Below are 23,607 nucleotides of genomic sequence, written 5' to 3'. Positions count from 1 at the left end.
TTCATTTCGTGCTTTTTTAAACATGACAAGTATAAGTTCTAATAAACATTTAATTAAATAAATATACATCGAGAACATAATTTATTTAATAACAAAAAACAAACGAACAAAAAATTTACAGGTATAAATATTAAATCACACGACCACACGAACCCGACGCCACCACAATTTCCATTTTCAAGAGACATAGCAAAATATATTACATATAGAAAGCATTTGAGAATTCCAAATTTATGATTTTTAGCGAATCATCATGACCTTTGCTATGTCCTTGCCCGATACCAGAGGATTGCTTGACGACGCCGTGGAAGCTTTCTTGCCCATTTGTTCAAAGATCTTCCAGAATTTAAGATTTTCATCACTTGCAACTGTAGCAAGAGTGGTTCCATCTGGCGATAGAGCAGAAGACAAAATACGTGAGTCGTGACCTAATATTTCACCATTTTTAACTAGGGTTGGATAACTCCAAATTGTCAAATTATTATCTGGATAACCATGTGAGGAGACAAACTCCTTATACGTAGTCGACCATTGAATGGAAGTAACTTGCGAACCGGTATCAATTGAATTGAGTCGTGCACCGGTAGTACCGTTCCAAAAATGGATGTACTTGTCAGATGTACCTCCACCGGTAGCAAGTAGATTCAATTGCCAGGGGCACCACGCCAAAGCCTTTACGGCTGCCTTGTGATTGGTTTTGGTAAACTTTGGCGTGCTCGATCGTGCATCCCAAATGTTGACCAGGTTATCATTACCACCACTTGCGAGTTGCGCACCATCAGATCGCCATTGGAGACCACACACTTCTCCTTGATGGTTTGCAAGCTCGGCAACTTTGTGCTGCGCAATGCGGACGTCATGGTTCCAAATAGACCCATCGCGGCAACCTGACGACAGAATATGGCGATCCCATGACATTACACCTACACGCGCAGCATGTCCCGTCATTGACCTTATTTTTTGCTGCTCCTCCACATCCCAAATTTGAACATCACCATCACTGAGGCCAACAGCAACATAAGCACCATCTCCAGACCACTTTAGACCAGAAATATACGTATCCGAAGATGTTTGCAACAAACTTGAAACAGATCCTGTTTCAGCATTCCAAACGTACAAATCGCGGTCAAGACCAATGGCAAGCTGATTGTTGCATGACCAGTCCAGAAGATTGAGGTAGTAATCGTCACGGATACCGGGCGCGTCCAAAATTCTCTCTGCGCTGGTGGGCAGTCGCCGTCTTAATTGAGCATTCACAGCAGGCTTCAAAGGACGATTATACTGACTTCGGAGGTCAATTGGCTTCGATGATTGTGGAGGTTCTGGCTTAAAAGCAAGAATTTTTTTATTAAGTGCAAGGCCACAAGCCTCAGCAACTGATGATTGATAAGCCAAAGTTGACGCATTCGGCTCGTATGATGCTGAATTTGACGAAGATGAGGCCGATGAACTCGAATACATATTTGGCATGTTTTCCATTTTGGCCATGGCAGTAGACGAGCTACTCCTGCTTGGAATGAATCTGTCGCCAGTAACAGTAGTTTTGAAAAGCTGCTTCTTCGATGGCCTTCTTGGAGTATTTGACGAAGACGGTCCAGAACCAGTTAAAGCAGTCTCCGGTAATCCAGCATCAAGCCTTATTGGAGATGAGGATTGTTTATGAATGGCATGCTTGTTTTCTCTGACAGGAGTATACTTACGCGAACTAATGAAAGACGACGAAAGTTGTGCATATTGGCGTGGTGTCAGAGGAGAGCAATCCAGACCAAACTGTTCAAAATGAGAAGGAGCGCAGCTGGTCATAGATGACCGTGACTTCACGGGAGTGCTAAAGCTCATTGTGATCTATGCTTTTTTTTTTTGTTTTTTATAATAGTTAAAAAAAGACCTGGGACCAGCCACAGATACGATAGTTTAAAAAGATAGGATTAAGAAGCGAAGACAAGTTAACGAGACCAGCTCTAAACTTGCAATATGTATGAATGTGTAAAATAAGAAAAAGAAGGCAAATGGAAGAAGGGAAGAAATTTATTCGGTTGAACCGGATTATATATATACTCGGGTTGCGCACAGACCGTTTATTTATTTTGTTACTACCCGGATGGGGTTTAATAGATGTTGGCACGGCAACGCGCCGCGCTTTAAGTCGGATCACGAACATTTCCAAACGACAAAACACAGTGCGATCTTTGTACTACCAAGAGCATGAGGTTGTTAAATATGCGACACCAAGTAGTAAATGGGTGAACTATTTATATCAAGTGCCTTTCATTTTTTTTTTTGTTTAATCGAGTCTTTTACAACTTTCTAAGCTTACACAGTAAAATGGCGGTTACGAACAGCGTGTACAAGACAGACAACTCTGCAACTTTGAAAAACGAATGCACCCGATATGTTACTGTACATAGAGGATGCGGGTGTCGCTATACTGACCGACACATTCGTTGCTGGCGTGCTATTGCCACAAATCAAGTCACTTGTCCGCCAGATAAAGAAATAGTTCACGAGCAATCAAGTGAATACTATTGCAAGCGGTACGGGAATCACTTGTACAATGAATAGTGTTCTAATGCTATCTATAGTCACAGCTAGTTATATACCTATAGGATATATTGTATCCACGGCCACGTACAAATAAAGGTTTAGCTAATAATACAAATTCAACTTCTGCAAAGCTGGAAACTTTTTGGTGGTGTTTAAAACAAATGAAACTTTCTGCTCATTATTTTTTGGGAAACGCGTCTGTGTTGCTTAGCACTACTATCTTCCTCTCCCGTGATATGTAGCCTTTCATAAACCCCTGGTAGATTAGAATTGATGCCCAGCATTCTACCTGCTCGTCGTCCACTTCTATTCCCACAAATTCAAATCCTTTTCGGAAAATTGATACTGGCATACGATTACTTCGATCTTTTGCAATGTATATCTGCTCAAAAAGTTTTGGCCGCACCAGTTTAGCCCTTATCTGAAGCATTGCTAAATAGAGCCTCTTGTTGACAAAAAGTTTCTCTCGAGCTGCAAGAGCAGCCTCATATGTTCTCATGTCACCTATTCGAGCAGCTCTAAATAAATCTTCGTACAAAATCTTTAAATTTGGATAGAATTTCCAAATTGTTTGTCGAGGATACTTTCGATGGAGTAGTAAATATGTAGGTAATAAATACCGTAAAATCAGTCTTTTTTTGGTTAGCATAAATAAAATACTTTGCAGATATATAGCTTACTCTTGGTTTTTAATTGAGTCTTTATGGCACAAATCAAGCGCAGCCTGAAGATTGCTCTCTGCTCGTTCAAAGTCCTCATCCATAAAGGCCAACACTCCCTGGTAGTATTTAAATGTAACAATATGACTCTTAGGATAATCTTCAAGAGAAGGCATATCTGCAGTTGACGAACTCAATACCCTAATAACTGAGGTGGCGAGTGAAATGGTTCCCAATTTAAAATAAATCTTGAACAACACTCCAATAACGAAATATACAGCCCATTTCCTCGAATCAACAAGTTTCTGATTACGGTCATTCAAGCAAACTGTAAGGCTTCGGTTTACAGTTCTTGCAGCTTCTTCTAACTTATTAGCATGATCATTTGCACCTGCAATTGATGATTGATTAACATGTTCATCTGCCTGAAGTGCAATTCTTTTTAATTCTGTAATTACTGAGTAAAGAGAGGGCAATATCCATTTGTCTTGTTTCTCTGCAGTTCGATTGATCTGTCTACATTCAATTAGCATGGCATTAATAAAAAAATTAAATTACCTACTGTGCAAGTGCGTTTTGGTTATTATATGTCGAAACTACGTCTTTTGTGACGTGCCTGTTATACTCCACTTTCCATTTTGTTTCGGCAATCTCAGCCCAAACCGGATCCTTTATATACTTCTTCGCTATTATAGTAACTTCTTCCTCCCTGCGCTGAATATCACGATCATTCTTAAAACTAATGATATCCTGCTCAAAATCTGGTTCTAGGAGAAGATGTAGATCCTCATCGGTTTGATCTGTTTTTTGGCGAAATTGTTTTAAGTATTTTTCTAAACTGGCCATATTTCATGGCAATTTCAAATCCTTTCTAGACAGTTAAACTCTTCAAAATTTAGAATTCAGCAATTAATTGTCGTAATTTGATTACGGACGGATGAGGTTATTACTTATACCAATCAAACTTATTACAAGAAGTTATAGTTAAAGCATAATCAAGTGGGATCACGTGTTATAAGCAAATCGTAAATAAATTCGATATATAGTGCACGCTTCATAAAAGTACGTATTTCGAATCTTTTGACTTTTCAAATTTTTCCGTTTAAACATTTTATTGGCAAATAGAAATAAATAACCATGCTGAAATGAAGCTATGATACAAATATCACGCTGAAAATATTTCATAGGTCGTCATCGGCTCTCGCAACGCGGTAGACTTCAACATATAACACTTTGACAACTTACCAAAAAAATGTCGATAGATATTGATTGGACACAGTTGAATCAAGATGACAGAGACAACATTTCAGAAACTGTTCGTGCTTTTTTGGACAAACATTTTCAAAAGATGAAACTACCGTCGTACATCGCATCGATTAATGTTTTAGCATTCGATATTGGATCAGTTTCTCCTACATTAGAGATAAAGCATATTGGCGATCCTTATCCAGAATTTTACGATAATAATGAAGAACATTCATTACTTTTGCAACAACAAGCGCAGGAACAACAACAACAACAACAACAACAACAACAGCAGCAGCAGCAGCAGCAGCAGCAGCAGCAGCTACAGGATCAATTGCGCAAAGACAATGAGCGTCAAAGAGTCGGGAATGTATTGTCAGATTCATCCATACCATATCTTAGATCTCGGTTGCAGCAATTTGGTTCAAGCTCTGCGAATCCAAACTTGCATTATTTTCACGGGGTCATGACGCCGACATTAATGCCTGGTCTCCGTTCCCCACTTAAAAATTCGTTTGCGAATATATCTGGAATTACGGCATCAATGTCTAGAGGTTACATGAATGATACTGACGATAATATTTCCCGGGGAATATCAACGTCGTTTGCAAATCCACGACCTCAGCATGCAAATGACATATTACGATTATCAAGTCAAAATGAATATGATCACGACGACCTATCTACATCTCCTTCTTCATATGAAGAAAATCCAAGAAGTGATCCTCATGAATCTCAAAGTTCTTCTTCCGATGCTGATAATAATGAACCAAGCAGTTCACAACCAAATAGACTCTCAGCGGCTTCTCCAACAACAAGTCAGCCACCGCCGTTTTCTGTAAGAGAAGAAGACTTACAATTTTTGCTACATCTTCAGTACAAAGGTGATCTAAAATTAGTGATATCAGCAAAATTGCGTCTTAATTATCCAGCTCCAGAATTTTTAACATTGCCAATAAAACTAACAATTACTGGGTTTGAAATTGACGCAATGGCAGTGCTGACATATATTCAGCGGCAAATTCATTTTAGCTTTATAAGTGATGTAGGCGGATCAAGCTCTGCTGATCTTCAACCTTCGCAGCATCATTTTGAAGTTTTAAGAAATATTAAGGTTGAATCGGAAATTGGAGATCAAGACGGAAAAGGTTCGGTGTTGAAAAATGTAGGAAAAGTGGAGAGGTTTATTTTGGATAGGCTACGAGCTCTTGTAAGGGATGAATTGGTATGGCCAGGATGGATTACTTTCGAGTTTTAGAAAAACATAAATATTTGGTTATGATCAATTCTATTGATTTTTTTCTAAATGTATATCTATGGATAAGTCTGATACGTATGCTTCTGGCCTCCACATGCTAAATAGGAAAATCTCTTCTCCAAAGTCATCTCGACCTTCTTCCGTCAAGCTCTCGCATGGTTTCAAGCCAATTGCTTGAAGACATTTCCAAAATTCAGCTCGAACGTCAGAATAATTAGCACGAAGAGGTAGTTGAATAATTACTCGTGAAAAAGGACTTTGGAAATCAAAAATCGTTTTGAGCACGTTTGCAATCATTGGCGGATGACTTAAGGAATAAATAGGATCCGATAAAATGACCGTGTCAAATTTCTCATTTCTTTTAAATGCAAGGCTTGACTCTGGCAAATTCCAATCTAATTCCTCCACATCTATATCTAATTTTCCAAATTCTAGTTCATTATGCTTAATATTAGTTCCTAAGTTAGGAAGAATTTCAGGCAAGTCACTCATTAATACTCGATATCCAAGGATCCCTAAAACGATGCCAACAAGACCAGTACCCGAGCCTAATTCAAGAACTCTATGAGTATTGCGGGAAATAATTGTAGTATGAAATTTACTCAGTCTCTTAGCTAGTAATAAGCTACTTCCCCAAGTCTTCAATCCTAGGGCATCCGAGGTTAAACTTGGTTCGTGAAGGACCACGCTCGCTGATAAACCATCGATATCAAATGCCCTTTCCATACTGGGAGCAGCAGTTCTTCCACATCTTTCCGATATTCTTCTTGACGCGCTATCGAAAACTTGCTCTCGCTCATCGTCATCCTCAATCCAGTAAAGCCCCGATCCAACAAGTCGGGTGAGCCAGTCCACAAACCCCTCAGGGGCAAGAAGTTTATCTTCATCAGCGGCAAAGTTTTTGGATACTCCTCGAGAATATAAAGAGAGCAGTTCTAACAAATCATTGGCTGAAGGTTTTGACTGTATTGTTGGAAGGTCAAGAGCATGAACAATCTTACTAGCAAATGCTTGAGACTTAATTGAAGAAGGCAGAGAAATTACGGACGATAGCGAAGATAATGGAGTTGAAGCACTGCTAGTCGCCACCGATGAAACTAACGAAGAATTTGAGCTTGTCATAGCCAAAACATTATGTATTTTTTCCAATTCAAAAAAGATTTGGTAATTTGGTAAACTGGAGAACGTTTGGCAGAAAAATGATCGCGTCAATTTGCGTAAAATACGTTTAATTTAAAGTTCAGACACAATTTCCGATTTTGGATATCAAATTTGTTTGTCAGGTCATCATCATCATACCTGGACCAAACAACTACAATCGAAATCATGAATTAATTAATATTTTAAGATATTTGCAAGAATTAAAAAAATAGTTGTTTAATGGATGGGCGGCCGTGTGGGTTTTACTGAGGAACTTGTCACCTTTATCAACCTCGTTCTATTTCACGTGTACTAAAAGCTGTTATATTGAAAACGGGATCTTGCAATTACCATTAATCAACAAATGGAGCAAATTAGAATTTCGAATGCTTCAAGTCAATCAAGTGACTCTAGAAGGCACGAGGTGCTATCGTTACCGTCAATGTCATCGTTCATTCAGCAGACCAAGCAGCCAAGCATGTTCCACATGTCGGCGACCCATGATCATAATGTGCCAGTGGACGCAGAGTCTTCAAATGCTGGCACGCAGTTAAGAAAACGACGAAGGGTTCCAGTTGTTTGTTCTATGTGTAGACAGAAAAAGCTAAAGGTATGTTATGACCGTCTATTACGATCTTGCTTGTCTAACACGGCATAGTGCAACAGAATGCAACCGTGCTCGGCCTGTGTCACTCATAACACAACTACACTTTGTGTCTATGCAGTAAAGCCGTGGATATGCGATCCTATATTTTTCGACTATCAAACCTCGCCAGATTCTTCTTCAGGCCTTGCTGCATCACATCTAAGTGGTCAAGCACCGATAGCAAGATTTGTTTCTAACCCAACGGCAGTCATCCAGTCAACATCGTCTTCGCCATTTGAAACTAGTCATGCTAGAGAGGACTGTCAAACTTTTCAGCCCATTGATCCTACGCAAACTCCTGAATATAAAGAGCTTAAGAAGAGAATAGAACAATTAGAAGGATTGGTTTCATCTGCTGTATTACATAATGGTTCTATACTTGACAGCTCTTCAGTACTGCATTCTTCTAAATCTGAGACTAAGTTGATTAGTGATGACAGATTTCCTGTGAGTTCTGTTGTCGGTTTGTCGTCAATGTCACAGGCCGACTTTCCAGAATTCACGCCGAACTTGGCAGTGAAGAAAAACAGGATGGTAAATCTTGGTAGGTATTCTTCATTTATCAGGTTAACGCAAGATCCATATATTCAAGAAATTTTGGGAACAAATATGGCAAAGTCGTGCCTCGTCAATAATGAAGCTATTAAGGAAGATTTTAGATCGCTTAAAAGACAAAGAAAAGATGAGCGATTATTTGGCGACAAAAACCAAATGAATTCGGAGCAACTTGAAATAGTGAACAAGTTATTTAACGTGGATTTCTCAAAAAATCAGAGATTTCCACTTTTAGAACATCGACCGTTATGCGATTTTTTGATAGCTAGGTTTATGCAGCGGGTGAACGTTCTATTTCCTATTGTACATCCAGTAGTATTTAGAAACAATTTAAAGAAGTTTTGGGATTCTAAACAAAAGGCAAGTTTTCAAGCTTCACAACAGGACGGCACCATGAAGACTGAGCGCAAAACAGTGTTGCGTGGTCTTGCACTCTTTGCCATCGTGGTTCGCCTTGGACGATTGTCGTTGCCTCAACACTGGAAGCCATCTGATGATGGATTTCCAGATGAATACAATATATTTTTGGGTCGTTCATTATACGCATATTCTTGGGAATGTCTGAGAGAAGCGAATTACATGGTAAAATCAGATTTTGTTGTTACTCAAGTTCTTCTCGGATTTCGGATACATTTTGCGATATCTCCAGAAGGCGGCGAGGGTGCAGACATGGAAGATTCGGCAAATTTTGTGGGCCACCTTTGTCAGGTTGGGTTGTCAATGGGACTCCATAGAGATCCAAAATTATTTCCCAAGGTTCCGCCACAAATGGCTGATGCTTGGCGCGTTACATTTGCACTGTTGGTTATTTTTGACACGGAAAGGTCTTTGGACCTTACATTGCCGTTTGCAATACCTCTGGAAATGTCAGACACTCCTTTGCATAATTTGCCCTCGTTTGGAGAAAATATAGTCGAATCCGAGTTGCCGTCAACATCTTTCATAGAAGTAAACTTGAAATTAAGCTTACTTGCTCGCTCGATCCTTGGTAAGATTATGTTACCAAATTTCACGATGAGTCGCAATGAATTTAAGAGTCATTGCGAAGAACTTCGAAAATTTGAGGAGGAGTATTTAAGTTCATTTCAATTATTATTGGAGGTGATTCACCGTGATAAAGATGCGACACTGTCAGGACCAGATGGCGCGTATGACCTTGCGCAAAAGTATATTCTGCAGCTGCAGTTATCTAGGCTTCAGTTAGTGCTGTATTCAGCTTATAAAGTCGTCAATGAAGAGGAAGCTCATGAAAATAGGATGGCCATGATTGTCTGCTCATTAAAAATGTTGGATACCATGGCGACTTTCATCAGTCGTCAACATTTTTTTTCTGACTTTTTGTGGATGCTGATCAAGTTCTCGATGAGACATTTTACGTATCCAACCTGCACAATTTTGCATTATATACTAAAGGGATTGAAGGAAAATTGTGAAATATTTGTCGAATTTGAAGGACAAAGGTGGAAAAACCCTGATCTATCGTTCCAATATAATGCAAGCACAATATCAAATTATAGAAGGTTATATCAATCTCTCATGATTACGGCAGAATGGATACATACATATAGGAATTTATATGATATTGCGTGGAAGGCAGAAGTTGTGGTATCGCTTTTGGTGGACATTATCAAATCTAAAATTGCAAACTACCGTGAAGGGATTCAGAAAGCAGCCCAACGCATGATCGTGGACGCATACACTCCACCAGCAAGTCCTTTGCCTGCAATTTTGAAAAATCCAAAAAGTTTTAATATTGAAGATATTATTGAAAGCAATGGGGTGGATGATTTTTTTTCACAATTTGCTGCACAGATTGGTGCGGATGCTGATATCGGCGAGTGGTGGCATGATTGGGCTTATTACACAGAAGAAATGGCTGATACCGGCCTGCGGTAGGCTTGTATTTAAGCATATAAGCGGTATAGAGACTCCAGTTGATAACCCATTAATTACGGGTAGAAGAGAATTTATATTTTTAAAAACTAATTAGTAGGTAATCTTAGTTGAAAGATTGTATTATCCTATTACCAAGTTGCTATCGCGATCACTTAAATCTTATAATATATCGAGAAATAACGTAAAACCTGTTCGTGCATATTGTTCTATGTATATCTTGTCGAATACTGTAATTTGCCTTCGTGCATTGAACACTATGGGGATAATGCACGGGCCCTTCGCCATGAGTATACATATCGCTTTATCAGACGCCGACCCGTTGGCCGCCGGCCCGCATATAAGAACAGGGCTTGCCATGACCCGGTTGCTTGTATCGACCCTACCTTAAATTTTCATTGACATCCACAGTTTTTGTAATACATCATAAACTAAAAATGAAACCAGTCACTTTCCCAGTAACAAGAAAGCCTTACGAAGAGTTGGCAGCAGCCAAACTGGCCGAGCGAGATGAAAGAATCCCAAAGGAGTGGAAAATAGAGTTTAACCCGGAACCTGCAAACTTGTTGAGCCTTGCCAGAGACTGTGGATTGCTCACGGAGCAAGAATTTGAAATCACGGAGAATTATGATTCAGTTGGACTTTTGCAAGAGATTTTTACTGGGAATTATTCTGCGATTGAGGTAACGACTGCGTTTTGCAAGCGGTCAGCAATTGCGCAACAGGCACTTAATTGTTTGACCGAGATCTTTTACGATAAAGCACTTGAACGTGCAAAATGGCTGGATGACGAGTTCAAGAGAACCGGAAAGCCAGTTGGACCTTTGCATGGATTGCCGATTTGCCTGAAAGATAGTGTTAATGTCAAAGGGTATGATTCGGTTGTCGGTATCGCTGCCTATGCATTCCAACCTGAGAAGGAAAATTCAGTTATTGTTGACCTGTTGGAACAACTTGGCGCAATAATTTACGTGAAAACTAATGTTCCTCAGAGCATGATGGTTCCAGATACGGATAACAATGTTTTTGGAGTGACTAGAAATCCAATTCACAAGGAGATTACAGCATCTGGTTCGTCTGGTGGCCTGGCAGCACTTATTAAGTTTCGCGGTGCACTTTGTGGTATCGGAACTGATGTTGGTGGATCAATCAGGGTACCAGCTTACACGCATGGCATTTACGCAATTAAGCCTTCTTCCGGAAGATTACCGTATCATAATATGAAGGGGTATTTGGAACCCGGAGCCGAGACCGTCGGAGTTTTATGCGTGAACGCACCCATGGCCGTTTCTTATAGGGATTGCGAATTAATTATGAGAGTCATTGCGGATGCCGAACCATGGTTGTACGATCCTTCATGTCAATACTTGCCCTGGATCAAACCTGCACCTTTGGGGCGACCGCTCGCGCTCGGCATCATAAGATCAGATACCGAAAACCAGACATTGCCACCTGTTGCTCGTGTGTTGAATGAAACTGTTGACAAATTAAAAACAAGCGGTGTTGACATTGTTGAACTTGAGTTGTACAAGGCTGAAGAGATCTCTGATAACGCGGTTGATTTCTTTACGGTTGATGGTGGTGATTTTTTGGTATCACAATGTGAAATTACTGGCGAGCCTCTTACCAAAACAGTTCAAAATGGCGGAATGTATCCATGTGATAAGAAAGGCATTTCAGAATTTCACGCTTACTCTTCCGTTCGGGCGGAATTGCAACGTGATTGGTTAAAATATTGGGAAAACACGAAATTTAAGACCAAATCAGGCAAACCGGTTGATGCAATTTTGGCACCAATCCAAGCTTTTACACCCCGCCCGGATGGGTTTTTAATTAGGTCTCATTTTTCAAGAACATTTAATTTACTTGATTATCCTGGCATTATATTCCCGGCTGGCAAGGTTGATTTTGCGAAAGACGACATTGATCTGGGGGAACCAATTTCACCGATGGATGCCAGATCATTAAGTACATGTAAGCAGTTTTTTTTTGTATAGTAATAATCAGAATACTGATAAAGTTTTATAGGGGACAAATCAGTTAGATACAGACTTGCAGATTTCCCAATTGGACTTCACTTAATTGGTCAACGACAGATGGAGCCAAAACTTTTCCAGAGTATGGATGAAATTTCGAAAATTCTTGGCACCACTCAATAAATAGAACGATCAAATGAGATTACGAGTTACAAATTCAAAAGTGAAAACTCAACTACAAATCATGGGTCTTATTTCGGGGGCGTCTAATAGATATAATGTATATAGCAGTCAGTGTTGTTGTTTATCTGTTTTCTTTGTATTGTTGTGCTAGTATTATCACCACCTGTTTGATAAATTTATGAGTGCAATTCGTTTGATAAATTAAGCCTTATAGATGCAAAAGAAGGTCGCAATAATTTGGTTGATAATATAATTGTTTTACGGTTGCCAGAAATTATTATTTCTTTTTTTTTTTGGTTGCAACTGTTTGAATATTATTTCACAATTTTGATGTCTCAGTGCTTGAATTGCAGTTAGTCTTAAACATTTTAGCGCTCAAAATTCTAATCGTACATTATCTATCAGTTTTGGCAGCGTGTTATCTAATATTTCCCAACTCAATGTTAGCTTGCGCTAGTATTCTTTTTGCCTTTGATGACCTGATTCCATATCCACGATAACGGAGCTGAATGCGCCTTTAAAATCGGAACCGCGGTTGCGATAAATGATCATGCATATGAGCACGCCAAGGATAAACAATACCGAAATCGCGACCATAACTCCGATCGCAATTTTTGCGCTCCGTGAAAGATCATGAGATTTAATTGTAACATTTTTGGAAGAAAGTCGAGTGATTGGATACGTCGTATCATTTTTGGACCTGATGACTCGCAGAACCGGGCCAGGTTTGGCAAGTTGTGAGACAATTGTGATATGGGACACGATTGGGATAATGCTTAAGACAAAATAATAGTCACCAGAAATAGTTGCATACGACTCTTTAATGGTCAACGAATGGAAGCCGTATGAGTTGGTGATATTTTCGATTTCAAAAATTGTGCTGTTGTTATTGTTGTTGACAAGTCCCTGTAGTTTTACATGCGTGATTTCATTCTCGTATTTTTCAAAATAGGAAGGATGTCAAGTAACAAAATAAATTTCTCCAACAACAACTTTGGTTGTATTATTAGGTGTACAAAATGGATGATGTTCTAATGCTTCATCGACAAATAATTCTGATTTCAGACAGCCCGAAACTGGAGATTGATTGTTATTCAATACAGCAGTGTTCAATCCGGGCGTGAGAGAAGGATCTAATGTTGACGTGGTTGTCTCTGAACACTTGATAATTTGTTTCTTGTCATACGGGATGCCAAATAAATCATGTGGCACCCACGGTGATCCTGAAAATGGGCAGGTCGTTGATGAACCTAATACAGTCTCTCCGGCATATGCTTTAGGCGTAACGGCTGTGACCGTGACCGTGAACTATACTACCAGAATAATGGCATACAAATAAAATAAATGTAATTGCATTTTGAGGCCATGCAGTGAAATATATACACTCCCGTACCATTTGCCATACTTGGGTCGCGAGAAGTAATTTGTTGACGGAAACGACCGTGCGGCTCTGAAGTCGAGACCCCGATGTGATTAGATGATCAAGATAAGACCAAGCCAAACCTGTAATTAATTGGGCTATATATATGACTTCTTTAGAGTTGTGTAATGATGTACTTGTATCGAGTTTTTAAATCAGAATTAAAAAATGCTTTTTATTTTTTATCGTGGACTCGTCGTGAACGCATCACCAGCATGGTTGTGCTTGCACGTTCGCTTTCTTAGCGTATGACATGTCAAAAAAAACCTTGAAATAATTAAATTTATAATATAATAAATATAAAAAATACGTGTAAACAAAACAATCAAATCATAGTGAAAACTACCTATTACCAAAAAATCTAAAAAAAAAAACCAACGCCACAGAAAATCCTTCTTTACTCCACTCTAACTTCATATGTGACCTTAATCGGCCTATCACCTAAGCCAGCACTGCTCTCAAAGGGGTCAGAGTGGGTACTTCCAGATCGTTCCGTTCTTCCGCCATAGACTACAACGGCATTGTTTCCATGGCTCTGATATTTCTCAAGGAAATCTGGCGGAAGTCCGATATCATACTGATCGTCCATGTTCTCCCACGTATCAAAGCGTGTTGGCCTGGCACCAGTACCGACACTCTTGGAAGTCGCATAAACGGCAGATGATGAGACGGAGTGACTGGGTGGCAATTTATTATCAGAAAGCCAAGTCTTAAACGGTCTGATCTTGCCCAGGCCACAAAATCTGAGCATGATAATGTACATTGACGTGGCTTCACGGCCAATTCCAAATATAAGAAACAGGAATATTGAGCACACAAAATAAAGCCAAACTGTAATAAACGAATTCGAAAGACCAGAAGAAATAGGGATCGTGGACCACCTTTCATGATTGTGAACAAGTGACCACGAGTATGGAAAAAGCGTCCTCGTGTATGTGTAGAGTAAGTATAACGACAGCGGGAAGGCAACAAGGATAACAGAAAAAGCAAACACAAGCAGCCTGGCAAACCTTGAGACAGTCAATCCCGTCTGAGACGAACTTAACACTGCACGAAGTTCACGCCTTCGCTTGAAATATCGCACCAAGGTGATCACTATAGCGCTTAAGTTAGAACCCAATTTAGCATCAATCCATACCAAGTTAAACATACTTGAATATACACTGGCGACTAAGGCGAGAATTGGTGCCCATATTGAATAAAGAATGACCATTACCCATGACGGATAACAAGAAGGCATACAACCATACCGCGGAATAATCTCATATCGATAAGGCTGATAGAAATAATAAAATATAACAATTAAGCTAGGTGGAATGAAACAAATGCAAAGATCAACAATGAGCTTCCTGCGTTGAATGTTGGCCGTGGGTAACGGAACATTCTTTGCCATAATATTGGCCAAATTGCGAGAAATTGCTACCAGGCAACTAACAATCGCAACCCCACCAGCAACAAAAACTCGAGTAGCAATGTCGCAATAGCCTTTTCCATCCCAGTAGGTCGATGTATCATCACTGCCCCACGGAATGGAATTAACAAGTACAAACACGTTCTGGATCTGAAGTACAACTATAAAGCATAAGGCTGGTACGTTCTTATGACGGGCATGCCAGAACAATGCCGGAATCGTACAAAATATCGATAGTATCGATGTGACAAACAGCGGAACATAGATCATGGTGATTTACTTATTTTCCCCAAAAGGCACCTCCGCCATTTAGCAGCCAGAGGTTTCTTTATAGTAATCATGAACAAGTAACACCGTTTCAACCTGTCTCCTTTTTTTTTTTTTTTTTTTTTTTTTCTGCTTTCTGCAAACTTAGGCAAGAATTGAATCATTTTGAATTTTGTTTTCCCTTGTCTGTTCATGAGCAATAAATGCGGGACCAAGGTCCATTGGTGGCCCAAACAGGAAATTATGGAGAAGTATCTGAGCCGCGTCGTTCTCATGGACTTGACTGATAACTGGCGCAAAAGAACTCCTCAGAATATTAAATTGATTATACATTGTATGTATTCTCACATCAAGAAAAAAACAATAAACTGGGGAAATAAAAGACAATTAAGAAAAGATTGTTGATTGAGTATAGCAAAGTAATTATTTTTTTGGTTAAATCAATTTCTTGAGAACGGCGAACTGCGTGCGAACTGCCAATGAATTTGATAACCAAAGCGACCAGCTCAGCAAAAAAGGTTCTTTCAAACCACAACCCACTCATTACTGTATAACAGATTTCAAATAAGCTTTGTTCATTTCCATATACAGTAGGAGGCCTTCAAATTATCAGAACCTTGACGGTTGTAAATTGAAAACACGACGTGTCCGAGCGGCATAGACAATTGAACAGCTGCCCCTTATGATATTCGTAATTTTTCTGTTCTTCTTTGTCATGTAAATTGCAAAAGAAAAGTTATGATTATTTTTGTTTTTTGGAACTCTGAACTGGTGTATTTGGAATAAGACATGCTACGATCACGGTCGCTATTAAAAAATGAAGTGATCTATAACTGTGAACAATATGCAATTTTACAATCCATAAATCACTTATTTCGGTATAATAAATTTCTCATCACCACTCAAACTTGCAATTTATGAAATCATGTAGCTCAAAGCTTATCCACGTTGCAGTATTTTATTGCAGGTGTAGAACAAAATACGAACAATCAATGCTGAGTATTTGCTGACGTAATACAGATGCTCTCGGCAACGTTTCTTGGTTATGTGAAAACACAATAGCTGTAAATAAAACCCCACATAATTGGCAAACAAAACAAAATTGGTACAGCAAATATTAATATTTAACAATTTACATCAACACAAATATCAGTGAACTTGATCAAATAACAAATGAAAAGCCAGCTTAAAATGTAACTAGTTAACTAGTTACTTAGCAATGTCTGATTATATAATACACCGCCGCCACAAAACTCCCAGGCGCGGCTCAAATAAAGTTTAAACCCAAAAAAATCTCAAATCTGTATAGAAAATTATCTTTCAAGGTGAAAATTTCAATTTTGATCCTTAATCATAAATAACCCATCATGACAAGAGCTCTGACAGAAGAAGAAGTCAGTGATATTATTTACTGTGCTCGAGCATCTGATTTAGAATGGTTTAAGGAAGAATTGAATGAACTTCACAGAGAGCTTGAGTTGCCGTACTCGGAGATTTTGCTGCAGGTTAGAGATCCCTACTCAAAAAGCACACCGCTACACATGGCTTGCGCAAATGGACATATAGGTATGGTGCTAAGATACTCTTATGGCGTTTTTACGTACTAATATTAACTATACAAGAAATTGTGGATTATTTACTATCGTTTTTTGCTCCTGACGCGGAACCGACCATCGTCACAGCACAAAACGATTCAGGAAATACGGCGCTTCATTGGGCATGCTTGAACGGTAACTTAGAGATCATCAAGCGACTATGCGATCACAATGCAGACCCGCTTGTTAAAAATCTTGCCGGTCAGGATTCTATATATCAAGCCGAGAACAATGACAAGATGGACGTGGTTGACTATTTGCTTGAACGTTTCCAGGACAGATTAGAAGCCGAATTGGACATCAAAGATGAACCAGCTGACGAGGAATCAAGCAGAATAGCAGTGACGGATGACAAGGAGAAAGTTTTGAATGACGAAAACGAGTTAAATGACAAAGTGAAGTCATTGGAGGTCAATGATAAATAAATGCACGATATAGAATTTAAGAATTCAAAACAATCAACATAAAAAATCATCCAGTATTAAAATAAAAATAAACGCCTCAGTGAAAACCCACATTTTGATTAGTCCGTCTCTGGGTTGATGCATGATCATGGAAATGCAAGCCACACCATGACACGCCTTGCCTTATAACCCAAGCGTTTTGCGAACATTAGCCTTGACTATTCTATTATACTCTTCTCGATTATTTCTCCAAACTTTGCAGGCATCGATATTAGCCCCACTTTCGTCGTTAGGTTCTGCAAACTGTGTTAAAAATATGACACGACGAAATCACAATAACAAACGAACCTGCTAGCATGCTCATTACTGAAATCAAAATTTTCTCTACGGATTGAATCGGACTCCATCGTTCGGATGCACTCTCATACATGTTTGGATCATCGCCCGGTGCGTGGAGAATCGAGATGCACACTGTGCCGTCCTTATAGACTAATCTTGTTATTGGCTGGCTGAAACACAAAATATATATATATATATTGGGTGAATACTCACCATTGGGATGAAATAATTCACAAGTAAACTTCATTGTAGGTGGACTAAGCGGATAATCCTATAATAATGGTTAACCGGCTCAGTTGCGAACGCGTTACCAAGTGAGGCACGTACCTGAGGAAACGATAATGTCGCAGGGAACACGCCGCCTTCAAACGAAGTATCTTCTGGTCCTTGAATTAAACATTCCCATTCAAAGAAATTGCTAACCAATTAGTAAATGCAGCCGTGTAAAATAAAAACAAAGAAAAGGTAATTAAGTGGCACCATCATACTCCTCGCTAACAGGTCCGGCCGAAATTCCGTCCGGAGATTCATTGATTAACTGCTTATACTCAGTCATGAGCCGACGAACGGCAATCATATTCCGCGAATTAAACGATCTGCTCATGGCTTTTCAAATAGATCTCTGCAAAAGTCCACTCACTCACTGCCAGAACTGAACACAGGTTGATAACACATATACAAAATAACCTGACGCAGTCGTGGGTTAGGGCACATCTAAACTTACCCCCCACAAACCCCTTGCAATTGCTGACGTTAAAGAAGGTCACGTATTACCCGGCCTGCCCACCAGATTTGGATTACTCAAAAGAAGATTTTTTTTTTTTTTCGTAGTTTTTGCCCGCTGCAAAAGCAAAATTCAAATATCGGCCAGCTTGTGAATTCCTCCCAATTGGAAAATCTTTTTGTACCGATATCAGATTCAATTGTTCGTTAAGAGAAGGAAATTGTTATTTCGTTTTCTGACATTTATTTGATTTCCCCAATCATTGCTTATATGCGATATTTTTCTACGTTTACTTGTCAGGTACGTTGCTAATTTTTTTTTTTCTAGTGCATGTTATCGGTGCAACGTATAAACTATATTTTTTTTTTCTTGCGGGTCGGGCCCTATTTAAATTTTTTTTTTCTTTTTGCCTCTTTATTTTTGTAGTTTTTCTTCTTATCGACAGTTTTCTCTAATAATAATATTTATAGGATTACCTCTCAGGTATTTGGTTCTTTTTATTATAGTTTCAGTACATTCAGACATATACTAATTAATTTTTTTTTTTTTTTTTTGGTTGTGTAAAGATCACATTTGGAAGAACTCACAAATTTAATTTATTCGACCCAAATCAGTCATGTTTCAACAATTTTTAGGAAAGTCCCTTTTTGGACTTGCAAAACAACAAACTGGAGGCTCAGCTTTTCGGTCGATTAGATTACTGAGCTCTTCTGCTTTGGAGAAAGCTACTCTTACCTTGAAGAATGGCCCAGTTTACAACGGCAAGTCGTTTGGTGCTAGTGACACCATCTCTGGTGAAGCTGTATTCACGACTTCACTAGTTGGATACCCCGAGTCAATGACAGATCCATCATATAGAGGACAAATTTGTATGGTTTTTTTTTCTTTCTTTCTTTCAAAACTGCTCTGTTGATCAATATTAACGCAATGTTCATTAGTGGTTTTCACTCAACCCCTGATTGGCAATTATGGTGTTCCATCGTCAGCACGCGATGAATTTAACCTTCTCCGATATTTCGAATCCGGCAGGATTCAATGTTCTGGCATCGTGGTTTCAGATTTTGCTGCTGAATACTCTCACTGGACTGCGGTCGAGTCATTGGGTAGTTGGTGCAAGCGCGAAGGTGTCGCTGCCATCTCTGGTGTGGACACCAGAGCAATTGTTCAATACCTTCGCGAACAAGGATCCACGCTCGGCAGGATAACAGTTGGCGAGGAAGTTACCGGTAATGACTCTGGTGTTTTTGAAGACCCGGGAAAAGTTAACCTTGTCGAGGTTGTGTCGACCAAGGAACCTTACCGCGTGAATGATGGTCAGAAAATCAACATTGCTTTACTTGATTGTGGTGTGAAGGAAAACATTATTAGATGCCTTACCTCCCGCGGCGCTTCCGTGACTGTGTTCCCTCACGACTTCCCAATTCAGGACGTGGCTTCCCAGTTTGACGGAATTTTCATTTCTAACGGACCAGGTGATCCCAAGCACTGCGACAAAACTGTTTACAATCTTCAACAAACCTTGAACGCTTATTCAGGCCCAATTTTTGGCATTTGCCTTGGTCATCAATTGCTTGCCCTTGCAGTCGGCGCGAAGACCGTCAAGTTGAAATATGGTAATCGCGCCCATAACATCCCTACTTTCGACCTGACCACCGGAACCTGCCACATTACTTCTCAAAACCATGGATACGCCGTGGATGCGAACACGCTGCCAGCTGACTTTAAAGAATATTTTGTTAATTTAAATGATAGATCAAACGAGGGCATGTACCACGTGTCTCGCCCGATCTTTAGCACCCAATTCCATCCTGAAGCTAAGGGTGGCCCACTTGACTCCGCTTTCTTGTTTGACAAGTACTTCAAGAACATTGAAGCTTACAAGGCAGAGAAAGAACTTCTTGGTATTGATGCCAACGTGGCTGAGCCCGTTACTGTTGCGTTGTAAAAAGAAATTTGCAGATTCTTTTTTTTTTTTTTTTTTCTTGCGCGCTTTTTCTCTATTTTTTGGTATTTTTTTTTTTAATTGTTTTGTTATAAAATTGGCGTATTTTTAAGGTGTATTAGTAATCAAAGATTAGATTTTCCATTTTATATTAGTTTGTATTGTTAATAAAATTTAGATAGTTCATATGATTCAATTTTGAATGTTTGTAGTAGAATAGCATGTTTGTTGTGACAGGGTGCGGGAATTCGTAGCGTGTATGCCAAACCAGTCAGTCTTAATTGGGATCACGAACTGGAAACGTTCCTCTTATAATACAGTCACTATTATACCCTAACCATTCCTCCACCCATACCCTAGCTAGCTTAGTGTATACATCTTATGTGCGCTTGTTTACATTTGTGATAAGTTGCAGTTGTTGAGCATTTGTGCTGAGAAGAAAGCGGGTTTGGTGATAAATACGGTTTAGAAGGGCTTGGTGTATGAAAGAAAGAAGTATAAGAAAAAAGAAGTACCAAAGTGAAGTTGAATGTTATGTTTTATGTTATATAGTTTAGAGGATAATATATTGTCATGGAGATATTGGAAGATAAAGCAGCTAGCTACCTTACAGTATATAATATACTGTGCTGTTGTAAGGTAGCTCAGCTGCTTTATAGTTATCCTCCAACTCCATGGTATAACATAAAACATAACATTCAACTTCACTTTGGTACTTCTTTTTTCTTATACTTCTTTTTTTCATACACCAAGCCCTTCTAAACCGTATTTATCACCAAACCACTCTCAACACAGTATATATGTATATATATTACCTTGCATGAGCAACCCTGACCCCAAAAAAATAATGATTAATGGACAGCAGGCAGATTATATAAGCCATTGCAGCCGCAGGGGTTAAAGTTTGATCCTTGTGCCGCTGCCATTCATAGAAACTGTTTATATAGAACTGCATTGCTGATACGTTCTGTCCACCCGGTACGAATTTGAAAGCAATAAAAAAGAAAAAAAAAAAGCATGGCGTTACGCAGGATACAGGTTCTTGCTATTCTAGTTTTTTTGGCCGTTGCAGGTCTTATCTACGCGTCGATTCCGGCCCGATTAGACAATGATTTGAAAGTTGGCGGCGTGACCGCAGCAGTTCACGGCCTGCGACCTGCACAGGGCCCGCAATCTCAACCGCCCAAATTTAAGATTGATGAATTTGGATTGATAAATGGCAAAAAGGATGATAAAAAGGATAAATCAACCGATGGAAAAAAATCTAAGGAGTCAGAAAAGGAAACGACGAAGCCAAAGGAGAACAAGCCGGAGGAAGACGTCTCGACTGATGTTTTCCACGATATTCGTAATAAGGCTGGGGATACTGTTGAACCAAAGGGTAGCAAAGTCGTATTGTTAACTGCAACTGATGGGAAAGGTCATAACGGTGCCATCAAAGGCCTGATAGATAAGGTTACCGAAAACCGTCAAGAGTACTGCGCATACCATGGTAAGGCATTGCAATCCATAGTGATTGGATTAATGATTCTAAACACACTTTTTTAGGATACACGTACCAGTACATTAATATTTCAAAGTTTGGATTAACCGACAGGCCACCTGTCTGGGGTAAAATTCCTGCCATTGCGGAAGCATTCGAAAAGAACAAGGACGCTGAATGGGTTTGGTGGCTTGATACTGACGCGATCATTATGACGCCTCAGATAGATTTGGCCAAGCATGTTTTAAACCCAGAATTTATGAAGAAAAGAATTGCCTACGATCAACAGATAAGGCTGCCGAACGGCAAGCCATCGGGATTGAAAGTCGCCAAGGACCTCGACGTCAGTAAAGTAGACATTGTTATTGGTCAAGATCAAAACGGAATTAATGCCGGATCAATCTTGTTTCGAAGAAGTGAATGGACGTCATCGTTTTTGGACATGTGGCAAGACCCGTTCTATGTGGGACGACGATTTGAAAGATTAGAGCAAGATGCCATGGTAAGTTGAATTACTATCAACAATTCAAGTGAATTGGCAATAATAATTTTTTTTTTTTATTTTTAGAATCACATTATTGTTAATCATCCTCGCATGCGGGAACATGTCGCGATTGTTCCTCAACGGGTTATTAACGCGTTTTCAGTCGGTGGTGATAACATGGGATGGATGACTGGTGATCTTGTTGTCCATTTTGCTGGTTGCTGGGTGGATAACGAATGCAATTCAAGATTTCAAGATTTTTGGAAACGCAGGGTCACGGTGGGCAAGGCCATTGAGGACAAGCAATCGAAATTGCTTGAAGACGAGAAGGCCAAAGTTATTGCCGCGTCAGCAGGTGAAAGCGAGAAAAATGGTGAACAACCTGACGAATCTGATTCCAAACAAGCGTCAAAACCTGTCGTGCCAATTGATGGATCTCATGTGGATGATACCAAGAAGTTGTCTGTTGATGTCGAGAAAAAAATTGTTGAACCTGCTATTTCAGAAACAATTGTTGAGCAGCAATCTAAAAGTGATAATGTTACCGAGCAAGCTATTGAACACCAAAATCAACTCGTGAATGATCAGATCCCCGTGGCGTCTGAGGTCAACAATGTCGGAGCTGGTGATTCTGAAAACGAAGATATACGACAAGCAGAAGTTGCTGATAATGAAAAAGAACAATTAACTAATTCAATTACAGAGACTGAGGTTCAAAACGAGCAGAATCAAGCGTTACCAGAATTGTCACAGGACGAAACCAAATCACAAGAACCTACGTCACGACAACAAGAACAGGCCAAACAAGAATCACTTCAGTTAGACATTTCACCGACAGAAGCTGAGCCAGTAAAAGAACCAGCCGTGGCTACCCAGTTAATTGAAGCGCCGAATGCAGAAGCACAGGCAACAGTGGCACCACCAGCGGAGGCTCTACCAGCGGAGGTAGAAGCACAAAGTTCAGAAGCAAAATCACAATCTGCAGAGGCGCCGTCTGAAGAGGCACGACCAGCAGAAGCACAGTCGGTGGAAGCACCCGCGGAAGCACAACCAGCAGAGGCGCAGTCTACAGAGGGACAATCCGCGGAAGCACCTGCAGAGGCACGACCAGCGGAAGCACAATCCGTGGAGGCACAAACTGCGGAGGTGGAATCACAGCCTGTAGATGCACAGCCTGTACAGGCAGAAACACAAGGTGAAGAAGCAGAATCACAACCTGCGAAGGCACAACCCGCGGAAGCACAACCAGCAGAGGCGCAGTCTACAGAGGGACAATCCGCGGAAGCACCTGTGGAAGCACGACCAGTGGAAGCACAATCCGTGGAGGCACAAACTGCGGAGATGGAATCACAGCCTGTAGATGCACAGCCTGTACAGGCAGAAACACAAGGTGAAGAAGCAGAATCACAACCTGCGAAGGCACAACCCGCGGAAGCACA

At 39.9% G+C, this 23,607-nt stretch overlaps 13 protein-coding genes across 13 annotated transcripts; 6 read left to right on the top strand and 7 right to left on the bottom strand.

Annotated features, from left to right (window-relative positions):
* Positions 1–65: 65 nt before the first annotated feature.
* Positions 66–2,008, bottom strand: V1514DRAFT_325976 (WD40-repeat-containing domain protein). The gene has a single exon (XM_066926706.1). The coding sequence runs from the start codon at positions 1,837–1,839 to the stop codon at positions 241–243; it is 1,599 nt and encodes a 532-aa protein (XP_066785167.1). The 5' UTR covers positions 1,840–2,008; the 3' UTR covers positions 66–240.
* Positions 2,009–2,500: 492 nt separating this feature from the next.
* On the bottom strand, positions 2,501–4,151 carry V1514DRAFT_325972 (uncharacterized protein). Its single transcript, XM_066926705.1, has 2 exons — positions 3,225–4,151; positions 2,501–3,176 (listed from the first exon to the last, which is right to left on the bottom strand). Exons 1-2 carry the CDS (start codon positions 3,734–3,736, stop codon positions 2,723–2,725), a joined length of 966 nt encoding a protein of 321 aa, XP_066785166.1. The 5' UTR covers positions 3,737–4,151; the 3' UTR covers positions 2,501–2,722.
* A 117-nt stretch (positions 4,152–4,268) lies between these two features.
* On the top strand, positions 4,269–6,127 carry V1514DRAFT_325970 (uncharacterized protein). Its single transcript, XM_066926704.1, has one exon. It carries the CDS (start codon positions 4,456–4,458, stop codon positions 5,704–5,706), a length of 1,251 nt encoding a protein of 416 aa, XP_066785165.1. The 5' UTR covers positions 4,269–4,455; the 3' UTR covers positions 5,707–6,127.
* V1514DRAFT_325969 (putative methyltransferase-domain-containing protein) lies at positions 5,678–6,885 on the bottom strand. The gene has a single exon (XM_066926703.1). It carries the CDS (start codon positions 6,826–6,828, stop codon positions 5,737–5,739), a length of 1,092 nt encoding a protein of 363 aa, XP_066785164.1. The 5' UTR covers positions 6,829–6,885; the 3' UTR covers positions 5,678–5,736.
* Positions 6,886–7,288: 403 nt separating this feature from the next.
* V1514DRAFT_276615 (uncharacterized protein) lies at positions 7,289–9,943 on the top strand (the record flags this gene model as incomplete). Its single annotated transcript, XM_066924930.1, has 2 exons — positions 7,289–7,456; positions 7,505–9,943. 2 exons carry the CDS (start codon positions 7,289–7,291, stop codon positions 9,941–9,943), a joined length of 2,607 nt encoding a protein of 868 aa, XP_066785163.1.
* Positions 9,944–10,377: 434 nt separating this feature from the next.
* Positions 10,378–12,099, top strand: V1514DRAFT_318203 (amidase signature domain-containing protein; the record flags this gene model as incomplete). Its single annotated transcript, XM_066925877.1, has 2 exons — positions 10,378–11,914; positions 11,969–12,099. The coding sequence occupies 2 exons, from the start codon at positions 10,378–10,380 to the stop codon at positions 12,097–12,099; spliced, it is 1,668 nt and encodes a 555-aa protein (XP_066785162.1).
* Positions 12,100–12,552: 453 nt separating this feature from the next.
* Positions 12,553–13,495, bottom strand: V1514DRAFT_318202 (uncharacterized protein; the record flags this gene model as incomplete). The annotated part of the gene is made up of 3 exons (XM_066925876.1): positions 12,553–13,032; positions 13,087–13,407; positions 13,493–13,495. 3 exons carry the CDS (start codon positions 13,493–13,495, stop codon positions 12,553–12,555), a joined length of 804 nt encoding a protein of 267 aa, XP_066785161.1.
* Positions 13,496–13,916: 421 nt separating this feature from the next.
* Positions 13,917–15,200, bottom strand: V1514DRAFT_276347 (pheromone A receptor-domain-containing protein; the record flags this gene model as incomplete). The annotated part of the gene is made up of 2 exons (XM_066924922.1): positions 13,917–14,614; positions 14,672–15,200. 2 exons carry the CDS (start codon positions 15,198–15,200, stop codon positions 13,917–13,919), a joined length of 1,227 nt encoding a protein of 408 aa, XP_066785160.1.
* Positions 15,201–15,512: 312 nt separating this feature from the next.
* Positions 15,513–15,875, bottom strand: V1514DRAFT_325964 (uncharacterized protein). Its single transcript, XM_066926702.1, has one exon. The coding sequence runs from the start codon at positions 15,739–15,741 to the stop codon at positions 15,547–15,549; it is 195 nt and encodes a 64-aa protein (XP_066785159.1). The 5' UTR covers positions 15,742–15,875; the 3' UTR covers positions 15,513–15,546.
* Positions 15,876–16,564: 689 nt separating this feature from the next.
* Positions 16,565–17,217, top strand: V1514DRAFT_276610 (ankyrin repeat-containing domain protein; the record flags this gene model as incomplete). The annotated part of the gene is made up of 2 exons (XM_066924929.1): positions 16,565–16,763; positions 16,820–17,217. 2 exons carry the CDS (start codon positions 16,565–16,567, stop codon positions 17,215–17,217), a joined length of 597 nt encoding a protein of 198 aa, XP_066785158.1.
* A 162-nt stretch (positions 17,218–17,379) lies between these two features.
* Positions 17,380–18,139, bottom strand: V1514DRAFT_341032 (ubiquitin-conjugating enzyme/RWD-like protein; the record flags this gene model as incomplete). Its single annotated transcript, XM_066929045.1, has 5 exons — positions 17,380–17,492; positions 17,545–17,685; positions 17,749–17,806; positions 17,863–17,953; positions 18,024–18,139. The coding sequence occupies 5 exons, from the start codon at positions 18,137–18,139 to the stop codon at positions 17,380–17,382; spliced, it is 519 nt and encodes a 172-aa protein (XP_066785157.1).
* A 447-nt stretch (positions 18,140–18,586) lies between these two features.
* V1514DRAFT_325954 (carbamoyl-phosphate synthase arginine-specific small chain) lies at positions 18,587–20,392 on the top strand. The gene is made up of 3 exons (XM_066926701.1): positions 18,587–18,742; positions 18,826–19,128; positions 19,198–20,392. The coding sequence occupies exons 2-3, from the start codon at positions 18,876–18,878 to the stop codon at positions 20,202–20,204; spliced, it is 1,260 nt and encodes a 419-aa protein (XP_066785156.1). The 5' UTR covers positions 18,587–18,742; positions 18,826–18,875; the 3' UTR covers positions 20,205–20,392.
* An 826-nt stretch (positions 20,393–21,218) lies between these two features.
* On the top strand, positions 21,219–22,599 carry V1514DRAFT_346279 (galactosyl transferase GMA12/MNN10 family-domain-containing protein; the record flags this gene model as incomplete). The annotated part of the gene is made up of 5 exons (XM_066929261.1): positions 21,219–21,341; positions 21,366–21,693; positions 21,750–22,186; positions 22,253–22,515; positions 22,575–22,599. 5 exons carry the CDS (start codon positions 21,219–21,221, stop codon positions 22,597–22,599), a joined length of 1,176 nt encoding a protein of 391 aa, XP_066785155.1.
* Between the last annotated feature and the right edge of the window lie 1,008 nt (positions 22,600–23,607).

Source organism: Lipomyces japonicus (genome assembly GCF_038497905.1).
Source record: "Lipomyces japonicus strain CBS 7319 unplaced genomic scaffold V1514scaffold_6, whole genome shotgun sequence".
Taxonomy (NCBI): Eukaryota; Fungi; Ascomycota; class Lipomycetes; order Lipomycetales; family Lipomycetaceae; genus Lipomyces; species Lipomyces japonicus.
The sequence above is the reverse complement of the archived record's forward strand: the minus strand, read 5'-3'. Positions and strand labels throughout refer to the sequence as shown.

Excerpts from the sequence above, each read along its gene's own strand:
- V1514DRAFT_325976 (XM_066926706.1), bottom strand. The coding sequence starts at position 1,839 with ATGAGCTTTAGCACTCCCGTGAAGTCACGGTCATCTATGACCAGCTGC.
- V1514DRAFT_325972 (XM_066926705.1), bottom strand. The coding sequence starts at position 3,736 with ATGCTAATTGAATGTAGACAGATCAATCGAACTGCAGAGAAACAAGAC. Across the intron at positions 3,177-3,224 it reads GACTCAATTAAAAACCAAGA|ACTGATTTTACGGTATTTAT; the intron begins GTAAGCTATATA and ends AACCAAAAAAAG.
- V1514DRAFT_325970 (XM_066926704.1), top strand. The coding sequence starts at position 4,456 with ATGTCGATAGATATTGATTGGACACAGTTGAATCAAGATGACAGAGAC.
- V1514DRAFT_325969 (XM_066926703.1), bottom strand. The coding sequence starts at position 6,828 with ATGACAAGCTCAAATTCTTCGTTAGTTTCATCGGTGGCGACTAGCAGT.
- V1514DRAFT_325964 (XM_066926702.1), bottom strand. The coding sequence starts at position 15,741 with ATGAGTGGGTTGTGGTTTGAAAGAACCTTTTTTGCTGAGCTGGTCGCT.
- V1514DRAFT_325954 (XM_066926701.1), top strand. The coding sequence starts at position 18,876 with ATGTTTCAACAATTTTTAGGAAAGTCCCTTTTTGGACTTGCAAAACAA. Across the intron at positions 19,129-19,197 it reads ATCATATAGAGGACAAATTT|TGGTTTTCACTCAACCCCTG; the intron begins GTATGGTTTTTT and ends AATGTTCATTAG.